Below are 18,305 nucleotides of genomic sequence, written 5' to 3'. Positions count from 1 at the left end.
CCTCACTCCACTTTTCTAAGGTAGGAGAAGATTTTAGAGATATAACTGTGTGATGCACAGGAAAGTGAACGTTTCCAAACCTCTGGGTTGTTCCTCTTTTTGGAGGCTAGGTCAGCCAACCAGATTGCAGATTATTTGGCATAAACCATTATATTGGAGGCGTCTCTGTTGGGAACTTAGACCCCTTGCCCTAAATTTAGAGGGGGTTTGAGAGGCGTATATCAAGTGCCAGTGGCCTTTGGGCAGGTTTATTTATATTTGGTAGTAGTCTAGGGTTTCTCTTCCTTCCTGTACTATAATCTTGCTTTTACTAAAAATAATAATAATTTATTCCGTTGAAAATTCTTTGCTGAAGGAACTAATGAATGACAAAAACTTGTCCCTACTATAAGTTAAATGATCTAGAAATTTTGACACTCATATGTGACATGATCCAAATTACATACATCTGTACTATAATAGTATTAAGAGAACCCAAATAGAACATTCAAATGCAGAATTGTCAAAAAATCTATTCATAGCTTCATATATGTGTACTGTGAGATTACTGATCACATATGGTCAAATTGGTTTGGGATGGATTTAGCTACCTAGATTCCCCAATATCAACTTCCTTCTGCCACACAAAACATGCACTGCACACAGAGCAGAGAATAAGATGAGAATAACCCAAGATAATAACATAAAATTCTGATATAAATATATGTCACCTTTATCCGGAAAGGATGACATTCAACAGAACAATGAAATAGAAAGGAAATAAATATTTTTAACCACCACTGAAAATTCAGGTTATGGATAGAAATAAAACAAGAAAAGCAACTGTCTTTGCCTGGTTACAATTCAGACCAACTAAAACAATATACGTTTCTTACAAAGTTGAGGCTTCAACTTTTCTTCCTTTATAAGAAGAAGAATGATTTCCACAATGTGCCAATTAATTAAACAACCCCTCTCCTGCCAGCATAGAAGTGCATTAATCACAAGATAAAAGGTAGAAAAAAGAAATTATAGCACTGAAAGACAGCTGTTGGGTTGGAAAATAATGTTGCAGGAGTACAGCCCACAAAATCATTATTTCCCCATCCAACAGCTGTGATTGAGGAAGTATGCTAGTACCATTACTTGTAGGACAAGACATTATCAGAAATTTTTAATTAGAGAAAAATACTAACGCAGTTCATCAACAGAAATATTGCTGATGCTTTCTCCTGTCTTTATAAGGCGAATCCTCCCTGCAATAACAATGTGCCACAGTAAGGACTTTCACTTATTTATGATTTTATATTAAATTCAAACTTCCAGAGTAATATTGCATTCTCGTTGTCTAGAGACTGTTGTATCAAAACCTTGTATCCATAGACGACACTGACATTCATGTTTCAGCAGATTACCAATGTCAATTTGTTACCAAGGAGCTCATGATTGCAAAGAACATTCAAGACAGCATAGCAAGGATAACCAACCCAAGGGTATACATATCTTTCTGATGTGAAAACTCATAATCCAGACATTTGATTTTAACCCAAACTACACCTTTTAGATTTAAAGGAAAATGGCAACTAGCAAAGGAGGGATAAATTTTCAGCATTGATATCCATCATTCAGATCCTGATGCTACCAGGAAATGTTATGAAGTAATAGCATAATATAAGAATACTAATAAAGCAGCAACCAGTTTCTTAGAAACTGCCCCAAAGAGGGATGGAAGGAGGGTTGGGTGCCTGTATTTAGTGTTTGGCAATAGGAGAAATGGATCCAGGAAACATCTAGCCAAAGCTAAGACATACATGCTGAAAAGCTGACACTTGGTGTGTTCTCCTATATGTTCAGTAGAAACATTAAGAGAAATTTTTGGAGTAGAATAAGGAGACCAAATGCTACCACATAAACTCAAAAAACTGTACAATTATTAAAGAGTAGGAGTGGAGGATCATAAGAAACAAAAGAAGAAATCTTACACGGGCAAGAAGTTTCAAAATCTCAACTGTCATGAAGTTTCAACATTTATATATAAGGTAAATCGATCGATTACTTCCCAAACGATTAGTAAAACAGAAAAAAGAACTTTGACAAGAAAGTATTACTATGATCAACACTGTGACCAATAAAACAATTCAAGAGAAGCAGAATAAGAAAATTTTCTTCCCTAACAGAGACAATGGGTCATTCATTGACCCAATTTGATGGCTGGTTCCTGGTTCGACTAGATTGACTAGTGGCTCAATCAGTTGCCCAGGCCAGACTGGATTAAATCTTGAAAGTTTCAAAATTTTATATAAGGTTAAAACTAGCATCCTTTAAGCATCTAAATATTCATGGTTTTATTCTCTCCAACCACACCTCTCATCTAAATCTTTGAACTATGTCATGCAGTTCACTAGTCCAATAGCCAGTCAAGTTCAGTTCTGACATCAGTGTGCTACAGAGTTGGAATTCTTGATTAAAATTTCAAACTGAATATAAAAACTTTATAATTGACCAAAAACAAGAATGGATGAATTAACTGAACACACTGAATCACTTTTATTCCAGATCATTCAAACTACTTTCAGTTTTACCTATCACTTGCATACCAAGTCAATAAGAATGATACTGAAGAAACTAAATAGCATCGATAGCAAACTAAAATCGTGAATGCTTGTCTTGTTTAAAAAGGAATAAAAAATAACATTGAGAAATAACAAAACAAGCAAACATACCATCACGACGAATACAAATCTCAGGCACATGTTTAACTTCACCATTGATGCTATCATTGTAAACTCTAACTTCAATGTCACCCTCAACATAAACTGAAGAGCTGCATAAAACTTCTATGCGTTAGCCAGCTCATTACAAACAGTTATATTGGGGAAGGAAAATAGAGTACTTTTTGACAAGTTGTTGAACAGCATAAGCCCCAAGTGGTTCATTATGTACTGCAATTCGATGCCATTGAGCTGGCTTCGGCAAGTCTTTTCCTCCAATTCTTTGATCAAACATGCCCCCAGTCCCAACAGTAAATATCGTCACCGTTCGGCCATTTCTCAAGATTTTCTGCACGGGAGCTTGCCCAACTTTGCCACAAATAATTGCCTGCATGAAGATATTACATCTTCAGCTAGATAATACATTTGGTAAAACATATGCAACTAAAAATAAGTATATTCGGTCTTGTTGCTAAAAAACCTAAAGAGGAGGAAAAAAGAATGTGGATAAATCTTAATTATGGATTAGACCTAGAGGGGGGTGAATAGGTGTTTTTTGACAATTTGAAAAAGGTTCCTTAAGAATGATTCTCCCCCTCCTTAGAATTTTTAATTTGAATATTTTTCTCCTTCAATTCTTTACAAAAAACAAGCTAAATTACATCGAAGAATGGATGCATCAACACTCTCCTAACAAGTATATCAATGCAATTCACATGCAAATGTAACAACACTCCCCAATCAGAATTTTCATCATATTCCAACTACTTTAAACACAAATGCAAATATCCTTTACTTCAAACAAAAATCAAGCTGAAAATTATCAAGCCATTTCAAATCAGATTTTAGCTCAAATTCTCTACTAACCTACTCATTAAAACAACATAATTTTCTTAATCAAGATAAGCACAAAGAATATTAACTAAAGAAGGGATAGAGAGAATAAAGCAATGGTACCAAGATTTAATATGGAAAATCTCCAAAGAGATCAAAAACCACAGGCCTACAAGTGATTAAAAGGACCCACTATGAAGAACAAAAACTAAATACAAGGTTTTACCTAGCTCAAGTCTACCAACCCTCCCAAACCACTAGACTAGAACCTTTCCACTTCAGCTACTCGTCTTCTTCCTCCAAAGCATACTTGGAGTCCACACCAAGAACAAAGAGAGAATGGATGGAAGAACCAAATGAATCAGCTCATGTTTTAAAGAAAAATCCAATAAAAATTGTTTTGAAATTCAAAATGGGATGGATTTTCTTGGGAAACAAACAAGCCCACACTTAGAATGGTAGAGGAGCACAATGGGTATGTGCGATGGCTGCTAGTGTTCTCCACAACCCTAAAATGAAAAATCTAGGTTTAAATAGGTTGGAGAACTCTTGATCTAATGGCTGAAAAATGATCTAGCAGTAGATGGATCAATCTTAGATAAATTTAGATCAATCTTAAAACAGGGCATAAAAATACTTAGCCAAAAAAAATGTTGCCCCAAACTCCCAAAACTTCTTTAAAAGATTTTCATTAATTTGAAAAACCCAATTAATTTGATTTCATCCATCCCTACCTCAACAGTGTGCCTTAGCCTCTAAGCGCTTTCAACACCTTGAAATTCTTCATTAGGCAAGTGGTCCAAGGGAGGATTTGGTACACTCAAGTTGGGAGAACACTTAGGAGTTTTTGACCTAAAATTGTCAACCTAATTAAAGCACTCACAAAGTACAATATTATGAATCTTATATTCCATCTCATATTTAAAACATTAAACTCAAAAAACCCAACGCAACCAAGTTAAGTTGGTGTATTATACTTTGTTCAGCAGAGTTGCCTTTTTTCTCAGATCATAAATCATGGAAAGTAAGCTTTGAACAGTAACAAAGGGGAAATCCCTCCTTTTTGTTGAGTGAACTACATACAAATTTCAGTCATCTTAGTAAGGGATTTTGGGGTTTAGCATTCCTTCCTTTATCTGATTCCAGGGACAGTGGTTGAATCTGTTGATCACTATGAAGGGAAGAGGCAAACCAAGGAGGGTTCATCTTTATGGAGAGGGAGGAAAGGGCTATGGAGGTTATTTGTCCATGATTAGTGTGGTTCCAGGTTCCCATTGAGGTGGGAGGGTGAATAATTGAAAAAAAAAAAGGCACTCTGCACTTGAAACTGTTAGGTTCATGGTTCGATGGATCAGAAGGAGAATTATCTTTTTATGATAGGCAAATTATGAGGAAGTATACAAATAGGTGATGAACAAAAAGGAGTAACCCATGTAATAGAAAATGGCCAAAAAAAGGGTCTAAAACAACACAAGCTATCATCAAAATCTAAAAAGGAGGATGAGAAGATTTTGGAGAGCAGTTCCTTCATATCTAACTTGGGGAGTGAGGAAAGAGTGAATAGAACAATATCTGGAAGGATGAAATAATACACAGTGGAGGATGAAATAATACACAGTGGAAGCTCATGGAAATTGTATTTCGACCACTATATCTATGGATTAGGCTTTCAACCATGAATTTCTTTTTGGCATTTCATGGAAATTGAATCAGTGAATTACACCGTTATGTCTTAAGAATATTGCAATTCCTTTTAAAATCTACCATCAAGAACAGGCCATTACAGAATATGGAAGATATTAACACAAATTATGCTTGAAAATTAAAATGCCACTATTTCAATGATATCTCAAAAACGTCATTTCTCATCATTCATGTTAGTGCCTCCCATTTTCCATAGCAAAACCATTCTTAGTTTCCAACTATACCTCCATATGCAACACAAAACGCAATAAAGCCATCCAAATTTCGCTGGAACACCCGAATATCAATAAGTTTTTTCATTGAAAACTAATATCAAATACCTTGTGCACGCCCCGGAAACCCCAACCCTTCCTGGGATCCACACCTTGGAGTTGCAAGTTAGGCTTCTCAGTAACCAAATCATTATCAGACTCTTCACCTTCGCCATTCTTCCCATCACCATTGCCACCATCAAACGACACCGTTGAGTGCCACACCTTCGAGTTTCTTTGTACACCCACCACTAGAATACATCACAAAATAACCACAAATTATCAAGAAGGAAAACACCCATTTCCACAAATTCCTAGATACCCAAATATCGAATCCCAATTCATATGATAAAACCTTCTTAGAACAAATACGATCAATCCGCTTAAATCTTCAATAGATGTTACTTTGGATTCGAACTAAACCCATAAACACCCATCAACAGAGAAACGCTAATCTCAACTCGCATCACATAATGCAACAAAACCATATAGAGGGAATTTTACCGAGTGAAGTGGTGGGTCTGACTCGTAAAAACCTGGCGAGTTTGGCAAGTGAACTCATAGTGAACTAGGATGCTACTGATACACTGTAAAGGGTTTATAAACGGAAGAATAAAGGGTCGAAGGAGGGTTTTAGAATAGATGCGGTCGGGTTGAATGGCCCGGGTTATGGGGTATCCGGATCCGGATCCACATTGTCAACATTCCATCCCATTTTGTAAATCTAACCTTTCACTTTTTTTAACCACAAAAAATATTCGTTTTAGACAAAAATATCCTTACCTTTTCCTTACAAAAATCACATTTTCTTTTAAAATATATATGTAAATAATTAATATATTGAGGGCAATTATGTCAAAATTATTACAAATGAGAAGTTTTAAAAATTAAATAATAAAATGATAGAATGAAAAAATAAATAAATAAAGGCTTATGTAGACTTAACTAACACAATAAATTGATTTATGAGTTAAGTTGAATAAGAGTTTCATGCATAAAAAAAATATAAAATATAAAATATAAAAATAAATTATCCAAAATAAGTAAAAATGTAATGTTGAAATATAAAAATTTGTGGTAACTAATATAAACATATATGTACATTAAAATGTGTATAATTGAAAATATAAAAATAAATAAATAAATAAAATTATCTAAAACTGGGGAAGAAAAATTATCTGCTATTGAAAAATTCAATACTGGTAACTAAAAATTAAAAAATTAAATAAAATAAAACCAACAACATTTCTTGTTCATGTCACCGGAATTTAAAAGCATTACTTTGAAAAATAATTTTATACTCAATATATTCCCCTTATTTTAAAAAAATAAATAAGTAATGTATTATCTCTGTTTTAAAAAAAATAAAATAAATAAATAATACTTTTTTTCTTATTGCTGAAAATATTTCATCTTTAGTAAGATTTTGGACGTGTTGCTTATACATTTACTTGTCCAATGGGTCATGATTATCGGCCAATGTGTCGGCCCGACATGACTTACTTAAAAATCGTGTTGGGTTGGGTTAACCCATGCAAACCAAATAGGTGACCCAACATGGCCCACAACCTCGCGGGCCAATTGTGCCCTGCCATGCCATATCATGCCAATTGTACTAATTGTGTCATGCCGACAAGCTGTGCTAGTGGCCCATGGCCCACTTATTTTGTTAAAATTTTTAATTTAATTTTTAAGTCACTATCTCTTAATTTTTTTCATTATTAAATGAAATTTATTTTTGTTACTTTAAACATCTCTAATAATTATATTTTTTATTTTTTACATTTATATTTATCAAATTTGTAATTGTAAAATTTTTATAAATGTTAATTTTTTGTTTTTAAAAAAGGTATAAAAAATCATATTTGAATTTGGTTTTTTAATAAAAATAATAATAAATTTGAAATAATGGAATATAAAAGGAAATGAAATATAAAAAATAATTATTTTATTCAATATTTCAACAAATTACATGAAAAGAATAGAGAGAGGAAAAAAAGTGAGAATTACATTTGACATGTAATAAAAAAGGAAAAAAGAAGAAAGAAAAAGTGATATTTGAAAAGATTAAGTGACGGGCGATGGCACAACGAGCCGTCTCCTCAGGTCCAGCACAACCCACTCCTTTGGACCGTGCCAGCCCAAATACTACAGTAAGTAGGTCGTGCCAGGCCTTGGGCCAAAATGAACAGCCTGACCCATTGGACGCCTCTGAATAATAAAACTCTACTAAGCAAGAGCAGGTGTCATCCCAAGACCATGGAGCAAGGCATTCTTCTTTTATCATGTGGCATGATTGTTTGAAAATTGTGAGGAAGGAAAAGAAAAATTATAGAAAAAAATTAAATTAAATTAATAAATTATTTTTATATCCTTTTTTAAATTACTTTTTTGAAAACACATAAATTTATAATTAATTTTAATTATATTTCTTGTCTTTTTTTTTCTTCATGTTTTTATGATAATTCAAACATAGGAAATCATCTTCTTTTAACATTATTTTTCTTAGCATAACTTTCCTCGAATCAAACATGGTTTCCCAAGAAAATGTGAGAAAATAAAGAATGTGGAGAGTGGGAACCTGATGCCCAGAAGCATGCTTTATCGTACAGAATGGGCGGATAGGTGTTAATCCACTAACTCTAAAAATCATTCAACAGAGCGGGGGTGGAATATGTTATTATATCAAAAAGTTACTGGGAAAATTCAGAAGAAATTGTCTGGGACAAGAATATGTAATAAAAACTTGAAAGAAACTCAGAATTTTCAAGTACCCAAGTCCCCAAAATTTAACAACAATAAATATTCTCTAAAGTTTGGGATGTGCCATTGTCTACAAAATAAACCACTCACAACTAAACATGGATTTAAATTTGAATGGCCGCAGTCCAAGCAATCCAACCAAAGTGGTGTGTACCTTCAGCGTCTGGGGGAAGAAGACCAGGTAGAAGACCTTGAGCCACCACCTGAACCGAAAGAGCTTCCTCGGTCGTCTCTACGCCATCTGTCACTCGGTTGAGGTGGACGATCGTCCTGCCTGCTGCCCCATCGATCGGATTCTGGATTAGGAGCCCCCCTGCTTCCCCATCGGTCGGGTTCTGGGGGTGGGACCTGTACAGCGCTTTCACCTCTCTCTCTACGAAACTTGGGCACATATTTTCCAGACGCTGGTGCAGCAGCAGCAGCAGCTGCAGCTGGAGCAGCAGATCCAGGCTCCAGCGGGCGACCTCCAGTAGGGGGCTCAGAAGGTTTGGGAGGCACCTCAGTTGGCCTACCCAAGAGAGCTTCTCTCCTAAGCTTTTCTTTTTCTTCCAGTTCCCGTTCTCTTTGCCTCTGCTTCTCAGCTATCTCATCCAACTTCGCCCTTCGTTCAGCTTCTTCTTTTCTCCGCCTCTCAGCCTCTACATATCCCAAAAGATACCCCAGATATGAAGGAATCATGACAAAGATTTCAGTATAAAGGACTTATTTGACCCCCAAAATTAACTTGGAAACAGGGTATGATCAGAAGAAAAACTCGTATCATTCCAAAAATATATGACAAAAGGGGTAAAGGCAAGAAACGCTAGTAAGTCAATCATGGCAAGAATGGCGAGGGTAATATGAAAATATAGAGGGGAAGAGAAATTAGAAGAGGAAAAAACCAGTGAAGGGGAAGGGGAATCATGTCTCTAATTAGCAATTAGAAATCTGTAAGAGATTTGCATATGGTTTCTGCATTATTCATCATCATATTAAAATCTTTGTGAATTGATATGATTATTACTCAACTATTTCAGACCAGACTGGGTCTATGATGAACAAAATGTTGTGAACTGAAGTGTGACTCTGAAGAACTAGATCAATATAAAGAATATACCTTCACGCTTACGGGCTTCCTCCTCTTCACGTGCCTTTTTCATCCTTTCCTCTTCTGACCTCAAGTAGAATAACATCTTCCTCTTAGCTTCCCTCTCCTGTTTCCGACTCTGGATGATTTGACTGATTCGCTCCTCTCTCTCTGCTCTCAGTCTGCTATATTCTGCTTGCCGACGGTTCATAACTCTTTCCTGGAATATCATCTGAGGAAAAGACATCAATATTGTTTAGGAGTTACCAAGTAGAATCACTAGTGACAATATTTTCCATTAAAATGCTTGTGTGCAAACAGATGGAAGGCCAAGTTGAATCATCTACAAACATTAAGTAAGAGCTGTCCAAACAATTTTGGTTCCTGAAAGCGATGAAATATAAGCAACAAATAGCATATATCACACATGTTTCATGTCCACCCAAAGGAAATATAAGCAACAAACAGCATATATCACACATGTTTCATGTCCCACCCAAAGGAACCATGGAAACCGATTCCAGAAACTCAAATAGGGCATGCAATAAGCCTAGATGATGATGCAAAGCAGATCTCTTCCAGATTGCACATCCAAATTCACCACATACAATCCACCATTGCTCAAGTAATAGAATCATAAAGATGAGAGCCCACCAGAAGTTCATCAGCTGTTTCCAAATGTTCAATTTTCCTCTATGAACCAAACATGCCAAACAATTTAGTTTGAGGAAACTACTTGAAATGAGAATTCAACTTAGATTCAGTGACTGGGAGAAGCCAACAGAAATTCCTTAGCTCTTTTCCAAAATATTCTACCTTAGGTCACATTTTTAATATCGGCCCTCAAAATCTATAGAATTAATAAGACTACATTCTATAAAAAAAAAAATTAGTAGAAGTGTCAACCTGCAAAAACCATTCTTAGAGACATTGATCTCACAAAGTTGGCAAATAAAGTTCTCCCTTGGGGACGCTCCTTACACTTCTTTGGATGTAAAATAAAGAGTTAAAGAATCAAAATGAACACTCAGGTTAAAATTGACAATTGGTGAGGATATCTTTTGGGGAAAAAGGAATTTGAAATAATATTTTGGGCTCTCCTAGGCTGTCAAAAAAGTTGATTTTGGTAATTTCAGATTCCCTTAATTTTAATTTTTTAACCCCTCTAACAAAACAGATGATATTTCTTCTGATACCGAGTACCAGGTGAATTATACAGACTAAGTTGGAAGTTCTTAGAAGAAAAAGAAGAGGTGAGAAATCACCTTTTTGTCCAACATCCGGACCAGTCTATTTTTCTCCCTGAGGTCTCCGTCGTGGCGCTGTCTACTAACTTCAATCTCTTGCTGAAAAGGAAAAACAAGGTGTAAACAACAGTACAGTTGAGAGGACACAAATTATAGCAGACATTTGGGGCTTGTGTGAAGTAACCAGAAAGGAAAGATAGACAAGGGAATATGAACATATAGGGATACTATCTATAGTATTCAGAGAACATGATACAGTCCTCTGAATACTATAATATGGTGTTTTTAAGGGAAGAATGTCAGCAAACCCTAAATAAGTATACTGTGAAGGTAGAAATGGGAATAATTCAGACTATACCTGCTGCTCATGTTCATGAAACGCCTTCTCTTCCACTAGACGCTGTTGAAATGCAGCTTCAATTAAAGGAGCTGCCTCTTCTCTTTTAGCTCTTTCTAAATAATCCATTGTTTTCGCCAGTTTTTGCAACTTCTTCTCCATTTCCTGTCTCTCCCTAAGTTGCTCACTCAGGGCCAGCTCCATCAAAGATTGCTTGGTAACCTTTTCCTGAATATAGCAACAGTATTCCACATGTCAAATTTGGTTTTTCAACCCCATGGAAAATTAAGACTAACCAAAGCTATACTCACTCCCTCTGCAATAGGCTTCTTTCCCTTCTTTTTGCCACGCTTCTCAGCTTCCTGCAGTAGTGCCTGTGCTTCTTCAAGTTCCCGCTCCTCAATTTCTCTAAGGATCCTTTGAGTTTTCCTTTGCTCATACTCGGATGCAAGCCTTTTCTGTTCTGCCTCTTCAGTTATCTTTTGTAGCTTAAGCCTCTTTGACTCCTCCTCACGCTCCTTTAAAAACGAAATATAGTCCAAAAAGATTTGGACATTTTCAGACATAAATTATCAAATTCAAGTACATGCACTCAGATAGCAGTTCACAAAAAAATACCATTTCCAACAGTTGGCGTTCTTGCTCTTCCTTGCGTTTCTCTATAATTGATTTCCGAGCAAGAAGCCTCTTGTGTTCCTTATCCACAGTCTCTGCTAAACCTGAAAGCATGTCACCCAATTTTGATGCTTTCTTGGCAGGTGGATGTATCAGAGCCCTTGCTTTATTTAAAAATTCAGCAAAAACAGTGAGGTGATCCCGCATCCTATCAGATTCAATACCCTAGAAGCAAAAACACCATTAGTTAACAGAAATTATCAGAAAATGGAGCTTAATTAATGTGACTCAAGCAAAAAATCAGTGTCCCATTAGACAACCAAAAAAATGTTACGAAGCAATGATGCAAGCACCATGCTAGAAGAGCCATTTAAGCCAATTTTTCAAAATCAGAAAAAAAAAAAAAAAACCAGAATTATTGGAATATCAACTCAATAATAAGGCACAGTGACAATCATCCAAGAACAACCAACAGAGGTAGCATGGTAAAGTGAGAATTGGTTTTCCTATGTGCATGTGGATCTCTGCCCATAAATGTATGTGTGTTTGAGAGAGAGAGAGAGAGAGAGAGAGCAAACACATGTCTGCTTACCCACTTGATTTACATTTATGAGCCTGTGTACCTATCTTTATGTGCAACCGTGTGTGTGACAATGTGCTTGTGTGTGTGAGAGAGAGAGAAAGCAAGGATTCATCTCTGCATACCCATTTTATTAACATTTATGAGCCAGCACAGAGAACTTAGCTGGACCCAAAACAAGAAAGCAGCAGAACAAAAGGTTGATGGCATGTACAAAACTTACCAAATTTCCAAACAAGATGACACCCTTCATGTGGTCAACTTTCATTGCAATAAAGCCATGTTTGACAGCATCCACAGAGATCTTCTCCACGACAGAGAAATCAAAAAATTGGATCACCTTAGACAAGCTCTCAATTTTCATAGTCTGATACACTTGAGACACCTGGAGAAACAGAAAGTAAAGATATTCCAAGCACAAAGAAAAGTGAGTACAATAAAACAGAAACGCGTAGTGCAGTAAAAACAGCAAATGCAAACTAAACAATAATAATGCACCTGCTGAAGCAACCTCAGGGTGGCAAGCTTTTCCAGGGCCGGAACATACTGGGACAGTTGCACTTCAGAAACAGAAGAAGCTGAAGAAAGCTTGCCCCCAAGTTTTGAAATTTTTGCTAACAAGGGCTGTACCCTCGATGCAAGATCTAGAGGCAGAAATTCGTGCTCTAGAAGATGATACAGATCCTTTACCTCTTGAGTAACGCAGGTCATAACACCTTTAGAGACCTGTTAAATAACACCAAGATTCACCATTGTTCAGATTTAAAATAACCCTCTGTAAAATAAACCTATATAACAATGCACTCCTACTATAGCATCTTTTGTGATGTACCAAGAAATGCGCATCAGACACTATTTCAGGCACCAAGAGTGTACCAATTCATTTTGTTTTATGGACACTATGCTTCATATACCATTCACTGATGCAAGTGTTGTGTCCATGTTATATATAGACAGAAGATATAGCATGAGCAATGAAGACGATATCAACGACAATGAAGCAATAATTAATAGCATGAGCTCTTTTTAGCATGAGCATGCACGCTTAATATAGTGGCTTATACAAGCCTGTTTCTTGAAAAAACAAAACAAAAATACAAATATTGAGGCGTGTTTTAGTAAAAAAAAAAAAATGAGGAAGTACAGAAGCCCATGAGGCCTGGCTCAAGTGGCTATAAGTTCAGGTGGGGATGGAGAGGTCCCAAGTGTAAATCCATATACATAGAAAAAGAATTACTATAAAAAAAATTAAGTACAAAAATTGGACGACAGTGCTGGCTCCAGACCAGGAAGATTAATTTAGGTTTTGGTAAGTAGAGCAGCAAAATAGCACCCAAAGAGATATAAAAATAAATAACACCAAATTGAGTTGTAGATTCCAAACACTCAAGAAATGATGTGTCCTACGCACATCCAAATCTTTGGAAATGCAACACAAACAGGAAAGGAATTACATAACAGTATTGGACTCAGATCTTACCAGTTCTGAAAGAAGAGCAGACCGAGATAGCTGGAAAAAGAGTCCATCGTCAGAATGAAAAAAATTGTTATACAATAACTCAAGCAAATCCAGTTAACGAATTTACATTACCACTTCTCTACCATCAAGTTTAGGTTCCAGATTGAATCCTATAAGATTAGCCATCCTGAGATTGCGCTCTTTCTCATTTTCTAGTTCCAAATGAGATGCACCACGTGTGAGATCATAGGGAGTCACTGAAAGTGCAGCCAAAACAACAGATGATGCAATCAATTGCAAGTCCTTCTGACTTAAATTCTTATTGAAGCTCTTCTGCAATGAAAAAAGCTTGAACCATGCATAAGCATGATAGAGATGACTGGATGAAACCCAGAATATTTCTGTTAACTTGGCATAATAAACGACCATCAAAGATGCTTTGGGGGTTTTCTTAACCATGCACATCAATCCATGAATATCTTCAACAGAGCGAAACGCTTCCTGTGGGATACAACAAGAAAAAAATGGTGAGAAACAGATAATATTTGAGACTACAAGATGCAAATGCAGTTACATCAATGGCCTTGTGCATTTATCTATGTCATTTACATATTTTTTTGATAAATAATAAAAGATAAAACTATATTGAAAAGAGACACCTAAACAATCTATGTCAATTACATATAAGACAAAAGATATCAACAAGAGGAATTCTTTTTGCCTTTTGACATCCTTTGTATACTCCATGTGTACTTTTGGTGTGCTTTTTTGCAAGGTGCTGTTAATAATATGTATCTTGCCTATCCATGTGTATATAAGAGGAATACACAAACCTGCCAAAGTTCGAGTTCAGTAGCAATCTTTAGCTGCTCAAATCTCGTATCAAGATAAAGCTGTAAGCTTTCAGGAGCCGATAAGTCAGGTCGGTCCCTTTGGTCCCTATATTTGTTAAGGTTTGATAGATGATTTCTGATTATTTCACAGAGTCTGCGGAACTCTGTTGTTCGTTTGTATTGTTTGCAGAACTGGAAGGCCCGGTGTGCTGTCATCTGCACAAAGCATCAGAAGTTTAGAAAAGTTTCATCTCTTTAGTCATGAAATAGCGAATCAATCTCTGCAGCGCATCATTAAATCAAATACTTCTCAAATGAACCATACCCCTCACCATGATCACAATTGACATGTTATTCAAACACATTTTAGATGTTAAAACACCCATGCATATTAAGATATAAGCAACATATAAGTACTTGGTTACCAACAATGGATACAGTACTTCAGATTTGAAATAGGGATGGAAAATCATCAATCATGTTATTATTCCCAGTAAAAGACATTATTTAATATTATGTTGGTAAATTGGAAATAAAGATGGTAGGAACACAGAACAAGATTCATAGCATCTACATAATTCCAGTGCAGGTCTCGAGAAAAGTGCTTGTCATTCACAAATCGACGTATGCCCCAGAAATCTAAATGCAGGCCATAGGCATTAACTACAGAGTCCTATGCCAAATCTAAGACTTCTGATAAGCAGATAAAGCAAAGACATTTCTAATGAACTTCAAGCAACCCACTGTCTTGACTTAATCATTCATCCTAGCCAACCACAAAAACGATGCCATGGTGATTCACTTAAACCAAATCCATTTTTCACCTTAAATTAACCCTAAAATGTGCACAGACTAAGAGCCACCTTATTCCTCTAGACTACCTAAAAAAATATAGGATTAACAATCGCACAACCATTAAAGTAAATCTAGAAACCCATAACATATCCCTGAATTCCAAAACATGTAGAAACACTGCCATAGATAGTTGAAATGCAAAAAGCATAAACCTTTAATAGTAACTAATGTTTCAATAACAAAGTGTTTTAAGGAAGAAATACCGCATAAAGTGCTTCCAACTTTGAGTTGTTTCGTAATATTTCCAGCACTGTTCTATAGGTCTCCCACAAAAATTTAAACCAAGGGGTGACAAGCTCACGGTCAGATCTATCCTTTCCTTTCTCTCCACTGACATAACTTAACATTAGATCTTCCGGTCTTTTATCTGCTTCAAGGTCATCAACATCAAGAGCTTCTTCCAGGGCCTGTGCCTGATTTCGTGCTTGTTCAGCTTTCTCAGTAGACAGATGCATGAAGTGTTTGATTACTTCCTCCAAAGAAGTAACATTCACTTGTTGACATACAATACGGTATTGGATCAGACCATCCTTAGCAAACCTACCCCTCCGCATGTCAACACAAAGCTCTACATATTTGAACATGATCCTTTCAAGTGTCTTCTGCCAGGCTCGGTACCTCTTTGAGGTGATAAGATCATGAAGTGCTTGCAAGGCATCTTGCTTCTGCCCCACATTGATCAACTCTGCATCCATGCAATATACAAAGTTAGTTCAAATCCCATAAAAGAACCAGGCCAGTTTTGACACTGAACTATAGTTTGTTTATTAACTAGAGGCACTAGAGCATATGATATGAATAAACAAGCATGAAACTTCAGGCTTCCAGTTACACCAGACTGCATATTCTAATTTCAGTGAAATATATACTGGGCATAAAAATGAGGCACACTCACTAGAAACTAGTCAAAAATTCAAAAGATTTAAAGAATAAGAAAAAAGCAGAACTGTATGAACCACATTTGCAAGCAACTTAAATTTCACACTTACTGTTAAGCAGAAACTAGCTAGATCTCTCAGATGTGATAATACAAAACGTGCCAAAGAAGGTTATATAAAACGTATTTAACACAAAATTATTGCAACAAAAAATATAAGCTATCAAAGAAAGCGGGAAAAAGTAGACCAAATGCATAACCATACACGCATAAAACGACAATTACAAGTAAAAGTTAAGATGTTTGTTAGCCCAAAAAGGATAGCCATATTAGCAAATAAGAATTCATACCTTCAGCTCGCTTCAAAGCATTCTCTGGTTTGGCAAAAGTTGCCATATTGACTAATCAGACTTTTAGCCTGTTCAAGGAATAGAAAGCAATGTGATATTAACAGCTGTGCCAAGGCATGATTGATCAAACCAAGTGAAAGAAAATAAAAATAAAATAAAATAAAATAAAATTGAGGTGGTATTGACTGAATTGGAATTACAAATGCAAGGAAACACTGCATCAAACAAAGATTATTAAAGAAAAAACAATCAAAGAATGAAACAATTTTTTCAGCATCCATAAAGATAAAACAACATAATGTAAAAGCTTGCAGAAAAATATGATCTACAAGAACAGCCTAGAACAATAAACAAATAAAACAAATAAAGAAGTACAAGTGGCACAAATAAATAACAAAATCCAGATATTCTTACAGTTGCATGATGCCTTTTAGATTGCAGTTATGCCACATAGTGGGAATAAGGTTCCATTGCGAATTCAATTGTAGATTTCAGATAAAAACATTCAGGAGTATCGTATATATTCAGGTTGCAAGCAATTGGAAATTCAGTCATAAAAATCAAACAATTGTGGTGGCTATATGTGAAATTGGAGCATTTCAAATATCCCTATTTGTCATATAATCTATTAGCATCAACTCCAAAATCCAACAAGACAACTGAAATCACCAGAATGTGGGTCTCTACAATCAATCTATTAGACTCTGTTTGTTACATTGGGAAACAAAAGTGGGAGATCACTTGTTGCCAAACTCCAACATAAAAGAATTGAACCCATTGAAGAATTTACACAGCATCAGATGGATAAGAACTACATCGGGGAAATTGTCCTCCTAAAAATCTAAAAGAAGACATTTTTTTCTACTACATTCAACTAATCTTTCAATCAGTACTAGGGGGAAAAAACCTAATTTTTTGTATTGCAACAAAAAAATAATGGGTTTTATCAGTGCCACAATTCATGAGAGACCTAGAACCAAATCGGACCAAAAGAAGAAAAAAAAAAAAAAAAACATTTTTTTAAGTATCGCCAAAACCGACAAAGAAGGGTTTCCCCGATATCACTCGAACGATCTAAGTTTCATCATAACATAAACAGATTCTTAAATCCCACAAATTATACTCAGCGCCTCCAAATCCAGCTTATTCCAACCAAATCTTCCATCCGCGGCCTTTTCTCCCAAAAACTCACACCATCACTTCAATAACAGATCCGCCGCAGTCCACAACCCCAAATCACTCAATTTTCCAGTCCAAAAACTTCTAATCCCTAAATGCCTAACGGCAGATCATGCGAATTCGATAATCGAGTGTACTCTCATCAACGGATGATTAGAACCAATCAAAATAGACCAAATCTCCAGATTTCCCGATCCAAATACACAAACACATACAAGCTATTCAAACATGTAGAAAAAGATTCCACCAATGATATGAAGAATGAGATGAATAACAACATGATAAAGAGAAAGAAGAACAAGAAGAAGAAGAGGGTTTAGGGTTAGGGTTACCTGGCTGCAGAGCAAGACGGCGTCGTTTCCGCCTTGTAAGAGACGAGAGTGTGGAGGAGATAAACAAAAGGCTAGGGTTTTAGCCCCTGACGACGAAGCCGTTTCGGGTTATATTCTGACCCGAATCTATTCGGCCTCAAGGCCCAACTCCACTGTTTGTTTTCAAGTTTGGGTTTGTCCCTCGTCGGGATAACTCATTTTAGGCAAGTTTCCTATTTATGGAGATTTGGTAATTTCTAATTTATTTTTATTTAGTAGTGGAATGGGATTTAAAATTAAAATAATTTTAAGAATGAATTATCTAAATGAGGTTAAAATGGTATTTTCAACTGT

General features: G+C 35.9%; 2 protein-coding genes across 2 annotated transcripts; both read right to left on the bottom strand.

Moving 5' to 3' along the window:
- Nucleotides 1–665: 665 nt before the first annotated feature.
- On the bottom strand, nt 666–6,088 carry LOC117931277 (single-stranded DNA-binding protein, mitochondrial). Its single transcript, XM_034852217.1, has 6 exons — nt 5,984–6,088; nt 5,549–5,730; nt 2,873–3,078; nt 2,703–2,803; nt 1,176–1,235; nt 666–957 (listed from the first exon to the last, which is right to left on the bottom strand). The coding sequence occupies exons 1-6, from the start codon at nt 6,039–6,041 to the stop codon at nt 938–940; spliced, it is 627 nt and encodes a 208-aa protein (XP_034708108.1). The 5' UTR covers nt 6,042–6,088; the 3' UTR covers nt 666–937.
- A 2,043-nt stretch (nt 6,089–8,131) lies between these two features.
- On the bottom strand, nt 8,132–18,071 carry LOC117930112 (eukaryotic translation initiation factor 3 subunit A). The gene is made up of 14 exons (XM_034850580.1): nt 17,973–18,071; nt 16,462–16,529; nt 15,438–15,919; nt 14,380–14,595; nt 13,679–14,047; nt 13,568–13,597; nt 12,586–12,813; nt 12,311–12,472; nt 11,511–11,732; nt 11,204–11,410; nt 10,914–11,120; nt 10,574–10,654; nt 9,339–9,540; nt 8,132–8,880 (listed from the first exon to the last, which is right to left on the bottom strand). Exons 2-14 carry the CDS (start codon nt 16,505–16,507, stop codon nt 8,399–8,401), a joined length of 2,934 nt encoding a protein of 977 aa, XP_034706471.1. The 5' UTR covers nt 16,508–16,529; nt 17,973–18,071; the 3' UTR covers nt 8,132–8,398.
- Nucleotides 18,072–18,305: the final 234 nt, after the last annotated feature.

The sequence above is a fragment of the Vitis riparia genome, chromosome 14 (genome assembly GCF_004353265.1).
Source record: "Vitis riparia cultivar Riparia Gloire de Montpellier isolate 1030 chromosome 14, EGFV_Vit.rip_1.0, whole genome shotgun sequence".
NCBI classification, from domain to species: Eukaryota; Viridiplantae; Streptophyta; class Magnoliopsida; order Vitales; family Vitaceae; genus Vitis; species Vitis riparia.
This window is presented reverse-complemented; position numbering and strand designations above follow the sequence as displayed.